General features: G+C 39.4%; 2 protein-coding genes across 2 annotated transcripts; both read left to right on the top strand.

Annotated features, from left to right (window-relative positions):
* Positions 1-4,856: 4,856 nt before the first annotated feature.
* Positions 4,857-7,718, top strand: LOC108162170. The gene is made up of 3 exons (XM_017296762.2): positions 4,857-5,014; positions 5,773-5,943; positions 7,365-7,718. The coding sequence occupies exons 1-3, from the start codon at positions 4,960-4,962 to the stop codon at positions 7,568-7,570; spliced, it is 432 nt and encodes a 143-aa protein (XP_017152251.1). The 5' UTR covers positions 4,857-4,959; the 3' UTR covers positions 7,571-7,718.
* Positions 7,719-9,540: 1,822 nt separating this feature from the next.
* On the top strand, positions 9,541-9,911 carry LOC117188835 (the record flags this gene model as incomplete). Its single annotated transcript, XM_033393295.1, has 1 exon — positions 9,541-9,911. A coding segment is annotated over one exon (225 nt), but the record flags the coding sequence as incomplete, so codon positions are not given.
* Between the last annotated feature and the right edge of the window lie 1,039 nt (positions 9,912-10,950).

Genomic DNA, 10,950 nt, shown 5'->3' with positions numbered 1-10,950 from the left:
TTTATTAATTACAGTCCCTTATGGTGTGGAGTCTTCGAAAAAACATGTTTTATTATTTTAGCACTAGCTTAAAGTACAGTTTTAGATTTTTAAATCGAGTTTTAGTCGTGTTTTTTAGATGCGGTTCGCAGATGAGATCTCATAGAGGTCTCGGAAATAGCAATTTTGGTGCGGTTTTTTATGTTTTTGCCATAATTTGACCCGTTCTTTATGAAATCACTCAGAACACACCTAGTTTTACCAATTTCGTCACTTATTTTCATTATTGATGGACCTACTTCCTTCGAGGCTTTTATTGTGGAGTTTTCGTCCTTTGAAAAGGACTTACCATAACCCAAATTTTTTCCTCGTAATAAGGACACCCTAATTGATTTTTGAGAATTTATTCAATGTCTGATCCACATCCAAAATAAAAAATTTTTCAATGTGAATGTCGTATTCAAGTGTCGCTTTTTTTGGGAGCGGAAATTTGAGTTATGTCTATTAAATTTTTTTCCTCAATCTACTTTGATGAATATTGCCATTTGTTTTTTTTTTAATTTATGCTAAATTGAATAGAGATTTGAGAAAAATTAAAATTCACCGTTTTCTTTGTCTTGTGCCGGAAATATTGGTGCCTAAAGTGTACGTTTTAGTATGTCGTATTCAAGTGTCGGTGAGTGTATCGAGCAGACCGAAAAACGAAGACCCTTTTCACATAATTTCCTCCACTCCTTTGGCCAGGAAAGGGCCTGCCCTGATAGATACCCCTTTTATTTTACTCGTAGATTTTCTCTGCTGATGTTGCACAAAATAAAGTGTGAAATTTATGCCGCCCCCCACTTCCGGGAAAGTGCGTGAGTGTGTGTGCGTGAATTTTAAATTTCTCTACAAGACCTTAAAGCCTTGAGTTCTTGAGAGCCAGACACAATGGGGGGCCGCCAGACGGACATTGATTTCTTATCGTTTTGGGCTGCCTAGGGCCTTGGGCACTGGACATTCAACATCCCACAGCCACATCCACTTCGTTTCTAGCACATATCCTGCAAAGTCATTTTGATTTATTGGCAATGATTTTCCAAGTTATTGAACAGATTAGATGGGCGCGTGTGTGTGTGTTTCCTCGGAGCCTCGTAGGAGTGCCAAACAATTTGTTTATGTTTTTTTCGGTAATGGACTTTGCTTCCTTCTCACATTTCTCTCGTTTTCCCTTCGATTAAATGCAGAGCAGCAAAATCCCCCGAAGATGAAATTGAAAAATGTTCTGCTCGTTTCTGGCCGAACAAGTTTTCCAAGTGAAATGACAATTGGCCAAGTCGTCGGAGGAGATGGATCCCTGTCCCAATGCTTTAAGAAGATTTCCCTCTTTCGAAGGAGAACTGCAACGAATAGCAGATTGTATAAAATAAGTATGAAATAACTATAAATATCATATTGCGAAAAAGGTCAGCAACAGGCAAACAGGACACTGGATACTGGACACACAGCAGCAGCAGCATGTCCTCTGGCAACAAGAGAAAAGGGACAGCCCGATGATAATGTTGATAACACAACAAATAAAGCTGCAGACGACAAACGAGTGCGAAATGCAGGCACGGGGCATACCCTGGGCTCTAGGGTCTGGAAAGGGGGAAATAATCCGAGGGTATCGTGTGTCCTGTCGCTGCCGCCGCCTGCCTGGCCCCCAGTACATAATTGAATTCTAAACCAATGCAAACCTCTCCAGAGAGAAATAAGACCAGGACGAAGGATGCAACGATCCAATGACTGCCACACACCGCATTTCCCCTTTTCCCTTCCCTCTCATCATCCCAAAATATAATAGAAAAATTTCTATAAAAAAAAAAAAGAATAAACGAAAATGATAAAAGAAATTCAATCAGAATTTTCTGCTGTTGCTGCTGACCACAGAAAAAAGTCAGGGAAATGGCGGGGAGAGGTGGGGGGATTGGGGGATGGAGGTACACGAAATCCGCTTAAGATGGAATTATAAATCGGGGGAAAGCCCCAACATTCGAGTCAACCAAAAGCCATAAAATAGACGACTCCTCCTCCTCCCCCCTACAGACAGCATTCATAATTATGTGGCGAAGTGGCGGTCGTTCAATGCAAATTAATGCAAAATATGTGATCAATGAAACTCGGAGACCGGCAATGGCAAAATTTTCCCACTTGTAGCCCTGTAAAAGTTACTCAATTTGTTGATCAAATGATGATCAATATGGCACTAAATTTACAGTTTTAGATGCACATTTTTGAGGTGCAGTTTTAGGTCCACACTTTTAAATGCATCGTTTACATGCACACATTCACATAATTATAAGCACCGTTTACAAACACAGTTTTACATTCACTGCTTACATGCACCGTTTTACATGAACAGCTTTTTTATATGCATCGTTTTACAAACACAGTTTTACATTCACCGTTTACATGCACAGTTTTACATGAACAGCTATTTTGTATGCACCGTTTTACAAACACAGTTTTACAATCACCGTTTACATGCACAGATTTACATGAGCAGCTATTTTATATGCACCGTTTAAAAAAAAAAAGTTTTACATTCACCGTTTACATGCACAACTCGTCTACATGCAGAGCCTACAGGCACAGTTTTGCAGCCCCCGTTTAGATGTAAAGCTCTTATGTACAGTTTTACAAGCAGTTTAAGACAGCGCTCGGCCCGCACACAGTGCAGTTCGTGGGTGTGTGTGTGTGTGTAAAAAGCAGACAAAATGGAACAAAGTGTCATTGTGTGTGTATTGGTGCCGATCAATGCTCTTCACACGTTTACGAGAGCGACAGAGCATCAGCAGCGCCCTTCCCAATGCACACAACAACAGGGCCTTGCCGGCACCCGGTTTACATGCGCCGATTCAATGCACAGTTTATCATTAACAGTTTTACATTCACCGTTTTATATTCACCTTTTGAACCGTTTTACATGAACTTTTTTATATGTACAGTTTTAGATGAACCGTCTACATGCACAGTTTGACACTCACAGTTTTACATTAAACCGTTTTAGATGCACAGTTTTAAATGTAGTTGTTTTCAGTAGGTATTTGATGTTTACATGAAAAATTAAGTTGCGTGCTCTTTGAGCATCTCCATGCTCGATGTTCGATGCTAGTTGACAGACCCTCCCCCCAACCCATCCATCACTTCATCCGCACCCTTCCTCCTGGACGTTAGTGTTTGCTGCGCAATTGAAACTCGTTTCGCCACAAAAGCGTAAATGACTCAAACAACAAAAAAGAGAAGCTTTAAGCTTTATTTACAGGTGGAGGAAAGTAAATTAGACTTGGCGTCAGCCCCAAACTGCAACAAATTCAATTATTTCTAGCAAAAAAAAAAAACAACAAAAACTGTTTAAGGGAAACAAAATGAGTCAGCGAGAGAGAGGGGGGAGGGGGAGTTGTAGAAAAGCTTTATAATCGCAGTTTTTTGCCCCAACTTCAATCTTTGCTTGGTTTTGCCATTGAAAAGGATTTGTGACTCCCCTGGCACTGACACTGGGTTTGGCCCTGGCTGCTCTTATCACTGCCGCCGCTGCTTGCCTTCCAGCCCGGAAGGTAAACCCGGGCCAAGAACATTTCCAATTGCCATGACAGCAGACAGGGGGGTGCGGAAGGGGGGAGAGATTTCAACGAGTCGATTGCTCAAATAACATGCAACAAAATAAGCAATCATCAATGTGCAACAGCAGACGAGACAACAATGAGGCAAGGATTACCCACAAGAAGGTCGTTGAACTTTCGTGGAGATAAGCGGTAGGTAACGCAAGGAAATTACGGTAGAAATTATTGAGGAAAATGTAATTTTCAAAGACTAAATGTCTACGAATATGCAAGTGAGAGCCGCCCAGAGACTGGCGCATCGAAGGGGCATCAAGTTCTTACAACTACAAAGGAAAGCGATATCCGATCCCCCAGAACGGTTGCCGGTTACTCACTGAACAGCAAACTCTGGCCATCACCCCACTTAAAAATTCTTAAAAAGAAACAAGACCACATAAATAAACTATATAACCATAAATTACATTATATAATAACAATAACAAATTAGATAAATAATACTTTTGTCAATTTTGTGGGTTTTTTGTTCCCGAGTTAAAAATTAAATTTTCAATATTATAGGCAAACATACAGTCGAACTTTCAAATAGCAAATCGCAAGGGGGATTCATTCTACAGAAAAATTTTAAAACAGAAATAATTGTTGGACATTTTTTTTGGAAATAAATTCTTTATGTAGAAAACTTCATTGCACGAAAGTCCGTAAAAGAGATGTTCGTCTGTACAACCAATAAAACAAACGTTTCCTTTGTCAGTCACACGTGAACGTGGGCTAAGACACCTCCAATGTACCACCAACAAGCCTTCATATTGTCAACCTGTCGTTTGTTTGTTGATGAAACGCACTGTACGCCAATTTGTCTTTGGGATCTTTCACCTCTCCAATTCCACCTCTGCCATTCAGCAGCAGCGCAAAATCAAAGAGCGAGAGAGAACTGTGTCATTTGGCAATTAAATTCCATCAGCAATAAATTCAATTAAAGAAAAATCCCAAATACTTGACCGCAACTAATTCTCACCCCAACCACACACAAAAAAAAGGAAAAAGAACAATCAATGGATTGAAGACAAAACGGGGGCAGCCGCCTACGAAGCTGGCGATCACAACAGAATAGTGTTTTTTTTTTTTGCGTGGTCGACATCGCGCTTTGACATAACTCGTTCCCGAGTTTCACTCAAAAAACGTTGAAATTTTTGTGAGAGATGAAATGCAAAAGCTTTTCGTTTCACGATCCGATCCCCCACTCAAAACGAGTTCGTTCGAACCCGAAAATCAGAAACACGCCTTTGGCTTTTAGTTGTTCAGCGACCGTCAGCCCGAGAGCACTACAAAAAAGTTTATAGAGCTTTTATTTTTGCAACATATTATTACTAAAGTTTTACAAGAAACATATATAGTTATGTGGAAACAAATGTTTGGTGTTTTGCTTATTGCCTTGTGCCTGATGCACTCGGGTGAGTGCTTGTTTTTCCCCCATAGAAAGTGCAAGAAGAAAACTTGTTTTTGAGTGAAATATTTGAACCGAAATAGCATTTAAATATATACAAAACATCTTCCAGTTAAATGGAAAATGTTAGAAAGTGAAATGAGATTAAAAGAACGCGGGGTTAAAGGTTGTGGTTGGATATTTAGAGATTCCTCCTAACCAGAAAGCTGCCTTTTGCCAAGACCCAAATTGGAGACAAGTCAAAACCAGATTTAAAGACAACAAATCTTCCAAAAATGCTCCCTAATCAGGTTTCAAGACATACAGTGGAATATTTTCAACAATAAAACGTATTTAGAATAAAAAATCCGACCAAAAATGCTCCCCAGATCGATCAATCAGGTTGTGCAATGAATTACTAAAAAAGAAAAAACAAATTCCATTATTTATCACATACTAAAACTGCGGAAAACAATAAACAATCCATTTAACAAATATTCACGTACTTTTCCATACCATTTGGCCAAGACAAAATAAGCAAAAAGTGACTTCATAGCGAAACAAAAACGGAAAAAAAAGACACAAAAAACACAAATAAATATCCGGGGAAGAGTGAGAGAATTTGTGTTGGCGTTACATAATGGAATCGTGGGAAGGGGGGGCGCTCAAACTGGTTACAAGCAAATTGAAATCTCCCCCCAACCTTGACAGAGCTTTCGTTTCGAGTGTTTGGAATCAAGTAATCCAAGCTAGAATTCTATCTCTCTCTCTCTCTCTCTTCCACAGCGACTGCCATCAAGTGCTATCAGTGCAAGTCCCTAACGGATCCCAACTGCGCCAAGGAGAAGATCGATGCTGGCTCCAACGTGCGGCAGGTGGACTGCGATAATGCGGCCAGGCCCAATACCATGGAACAGCTCCAGCCAGTGACCAAATGCAACAAGGTGGTCACCAGCGGTAAGTGAAATCTGTCTCTGAAGTTAAGTTCTTCCCTGCATACAAATTCCAAAGCACACACACACAACATTCGCACTGGCACGCACCTTGAACGGAAAACGTCAACAATTTAATAAGACGTGATGTCACCGTCGACAAACGATTGATGATGTTCGGGTGGGGGTTGGGGAAGGTCGGGCCCCGAGTTCCAATTAACATATGGCAAACAAAAAGTCAATGCAAAGCAGGCACAGTGCGTTACGCAGCCATAAGGCGCAGGCACGTCAATGACTATCCGAAAGCTTGAGGTCTCGTATTTTATATTGCAGCCAAACCTTACATAAATAAATAATTATAAATAATAACCGAAAGCCAAAAGAAGGAAAGAAGTCATTCAGTTGTTCTGGAATTTCTATTCCACTTTTCAATGCTTTAAACCGGGTAGAATTATCAGGGATCGACTATTAATCAGAGGGGGTCAATAGGTGATTCGGAACATTCTAACAATTTTAAGTCCAAAGAAATCAAGTAAAATTCCCTTTCAATTGAAAAAGAATGTATCCAAGATGATGCTAGTCGTTGTGGAGCAATATCCTGTGATCGGATGAGAGAAAATTTAATATTTTATACCCTGATTGTCGCACTCAGTATGTGTCAAGACCAATAAACACAAATCTGAATCAATTAAAACTATTAAAGACGTGGGAGGGGATTAATTATGGTATGGGGCTGCCATGGTGCATGTTTTCTTATTATTTTCACAAGACTGTATATTATATAGGATGTGGGAATAGACACGGGTAATTCAGGCACAAAGTTCTTTCAAGAGTGCTTCTAACGCCTACACATATTATAAAATCCATAAACATTAAATTTAATCAATAGAAATAAATGTATGTATGTACATATATGTATAAATATATAGCAATATGTCAAAAGAGAATTCAATATTTTAAATGCATAGTTGAATAAAATAATTTAAATAAATATAATCAAATATATGTATGTAATATAATAGAATATATAGTAGGGAGCCAGGGTCTGCCAGGGGGCTTACTCGCTTTGTTCGCGCTGAATTGAGCAAAATATCGGGATAGAGGATTTTGCCACCACGAACTTCCATCCCTAACACAATTTCCTAGTACGCTTTTTAACCATTTCCAAGAATTTGCCATCTCTAATTCGCATTCGAATCGCGTAACGGAAAAATTCTTGGTCCTCTTCTTTTACGCATCGAAAACGAACAGTTGCCGTCTCGTTCTATCTGCAACACACATATACACAGACACACTTCACAATTCTTGTCCACCTTACTCTCCGCCTGTTCCTCGCATACGACGCACATAACCTCACAATTCATTCGCATTTTTATGCACATGAAAAACACCAACACATACATCGCCCCACCACACTTTTCTAATAAATATTTTCGACACTTGCAGACCGCGCCGGCGTCATTGTCTCCCGCGACTGCCACTTTGAGTCGATTGGGCAGAAGGACAACGAGTGCACGGTAACACACAGCCGCCAGGTGGAGAGCTGCTTCACCTGCAAGGGGGATCTGTGCAATGCCTCTGGAGCGTCCCGTTATTTGGCCCTGAGCGCAACGGCTCTGGTGGCGGTATTCGCCTTGCAAATGGCGCTGTGAGGGAAAACTCAACAAATGAGCACAAACGAATAAAAATGCATTTTCATGTGCAAACACACATACACACATACCTATGTACAAATTAATGGCGTCTGTAAATTGTTAATTGGTTTTAAATAAAATTCAAGAAGGAAAAAAAACTTATAAATATGAATTGATGTATGGGAACATTTTTACCTTCGGGCTAGAAGCTGCAGGGCCCAGATTTTTCGAGCCAATAAGTCATTTATGCCATCGAAAGATAATTGTTCGTATTCCATATCTATCTCCATATTCGTCATTTTGGTTTAGCTATTTTCTTCAGTCTCACAAAAAACTTAAAACTACGTTCAAGACGAATAAAAGGAACGTGCACACGGAAAAAAACAAGATGGCGGCAAAACGGGACTTGGTTTGGCTAAAAACACTAATTACGCTGCTAAAAACACCGACACAAACGATTTTCAATAAATAAATATTCGACTGTGCACTTATGAACGTTTTTCATACATTTAACACTTTTATTTCCACTTTTACAACAGAACAATAATTTAAAATATTTAGGCGACACGAACAGATCGGAGAGACAAAACGAAAATAGGAAAGCCCGAAGCAGCGCTGCCGTAGCGGGTACTTCGTACGGGCATCGATAATCGATACTTCGATACTATTCATAATAGGAAAATCCTGTCATTTGATATCGGAAATACCAAAAAGTCGTGATCATAAAAATATTTGAGTTTGAATGGATTTCTCTCATTCGAAATATGGCAAATATATACGGTGCTCAATATTTAAATAGGAGAAAATCGTTGATCACTATATTTACCTTGTTAATATTGAGCTGCTGATTTATTTATTATTATGGGAATACGCTACGATACGAATAAGTATCGTGAAAAAATTACCACAGCAGTAACTCCCATCACCACATAATCCGAATGCCACCTCTAGCCCACATACGAACTCGCCTAACGGAATTAATTCTTGTCGTCTCCTTTTACCCAACGCCAATGAACTCTTGCTGCCTCGTTCGTCGCGAACACCCACACACTCATAATCACAGTTCTTGCCCCTTTTTTTTTTGCACGTCCCTTTCGCAATTTTAAGTCCAAAGAAATCAAGTAAAATTCCCTTTCAATTGAAAAAGAATGTATTCAAGATGATGCTAGCGTTGTGGAGCAATATCCTGTGATCGGATGAGAGAAAATTTAATATTTTATACCCTGATTGTCGCACTCAGTATGTGTCAAGACCAATAAACACAAATCTGAATCAATTAAAACTATTAAAGACGTGGGAGGGGATTAATTATGGTATGGGGCTGCCATGGTGCATGTTTTCTTATTATTTTCACAAGACTGTATATTATATAGGATGTGGGAATAGACACGGGTAATTCAGGCACAAAGTTCTTTCAAGAGTGCTTCTAACGCCTACACATATTATAAAATCCATAAACATTAAATTTAATCAATAGAAATAAATGTATGTATGTACATATATGTATAAATATATAGCAATATGTCAAAAGAGAATTAAATATTTTAAATGCATAGTTGAATAAAATAATTTAAATAAATATAATCAAATATATGTATGTAATATAATAGAATATATAGTAGGGAGCCAGGGTCTGCCAGGGGGCTTACTCGCTTTGTTCGCGCTGAATTGAGCAAAATATCGGGATAGAGGATTTTGCCACCACGAACTTCCATCCCTAACACAATTTCCTAGTACGCTTTTTAACCATTTCCAAGAATTTGCCATCTCTAATTCGCATTCGAATCGCGTAACGGAAAAATTCTTGGTCCTCTTCTATCTCGTTCTATCTGCAACACACATATACACAGACACACTTCACAATTCTTGTCCACCTTACTCTCCGCCTGTTCCTCGCATACGACGCACATAACCTCACAATACATTCGCATTTTTATGCACATGAAAAACACCAACACATACATCGCCCCACCACACTTTTCTAATAAATATTTTCGACACTTGCAGACCGCGCCGGCGTCATTGTCTCCCGCGACTGCCACTTTGAGTCGATTGGGCAGAAGGACAACGAGTGCACGGTAACACACAGCCGCCAGGTGGAGAGCTGCTTCACCTGCAAGGGGGATCTGTGCAATGCCTCTGGAGCGTCCCGTTATTTGGCCCTGAGCGCAACGGCTCTGGTGGCGGTATTCGCCTTGCAAATGGCGCTGTGAGGGAAAACTCAACAAATGAGCACAAACGAATAAAAATGCATTTTCATGTGCAAACACACATACACACATACCTATGTACAAATTAATGGCGTCTGTAAATTGTTAATTGGTTTTAAATAAAATTCAAGAAGGAAAAAAAACTTATAGATATGAATTGATGTATGGGAACATTTTTACCTTCGGGCTAGAAGCTGCAGGGCCCAGATTTTTCGAGCCAATAAGTCATTTATGCCATCGAAAGATAATTGTTCGTATTCCATATCTATCTCCATATTCGTCATTTTGGTTTAGCTATTTTCTTCAGTCTCACAAAAAACTTAAAACTACGTTCAAGACGAATAAAAGGAACGTGCACACGGAAAAAAACAAGATGGCGGCAAAACGGGACTTGGTTTGGCTAAAAACACTAATTACGCTGCTAAAAACACCGACACAAACGATTTTCAATAAATAAATATTCGACTGTGCACTTATGAACGTTTTTCATACATTTAACACTTTTATTTCCACTTTTACAACAGAACAATAATTTAAAATATTTAGGCGACACGAACAGATCGGAGAGACAAAACGAAAATAGAAAAGCCCGAAGCAGCGCTGCCGTAGCGGGTACTTCGTACGGGCATCGATAATCGATACTTCGATACTATTCATAATAGGAAAATCCTGTCATTTGATATCGGAAATACCAAAAAGTCGTGATCATAAAAATATTTGAGTTTGAATGGATTTCTCTCATTCGAAATATGGCAAATATATACGGTGCTCAATATTTAAATAGGAGAAAATCGTTGATCACTATATTTACCTTGTTAATATTGAGCTGCTGATTTATTTATTATTATGGGAATACGCTACGATACGAATAAGTATCGTGAAAAAATTACCACAGCAGTAACTCCCATCACCACATAATCCGAATGCCACCTCTAGCCCACATACGAACTCGCCTAACGGAATTACTTCTTGTCGTCTCCTTTTACCCAACGCCAATGAACTCTTGCTGCCTCGTTCGTCGCGAACACCCACACCCTCATAATCACAGTTCTTGCCCCTTTTTTTGCACGTCCCTTTCGCAAGGCAGTTTCTCTGATGTTTCTCACATAAAACACATGCATACATTCCGCCCATTTTGCATATGAATACACACCAACACATGATCAAATATCAGCAGAATGTACAAAT

The sequence above is a fragment of the Drosophila miranda genome, chromosome 4 (genome assembly GCF_003369915.1).
Source record: "Drosophila miranda strain MSH22 chromosome 4, D.miranda_PacBio2.1, whole genome shotgun sequence".
Classification (NCBI taxonomy): domain Eukaryota; kingdom Metazoa; phylum Arthropoda; class Insecta; order Diptera; family Drosophilidae; genus Drosophila; species Drosophila miranda.
This window is presented reverse-complemented; position numbering and strand designations above follow the sequence as displayed.

What these genes read in the sequence shown, in the direction of transcription:
- LOC108162170 (XM_017296762.2), top strand. Translation starts at nt 4,960, where the DNA reads ATGTGGAAACAAATGTTTGGTGTTTTGCTTATTGCCTTGTGCCTGATG. An exon ending in CTTGTGCCTGATGCACTCGG is followed by an intron (nt 5,015 to 5,772) that starts GTGAGTGCTTGT and finishes TCTCTTCCACAG; the next exon opens with CGACTGCCATCAAGTGCTAT. An exon ending in CAACAAGGTGGTCACCAGCG is followed by an intron (nt 5,944 to 7,364) that starts GTAAGTGAAATC and finishes CGACACTTGCAG; the next exon opens with ACCGCGCCGGCGTCATTGTC.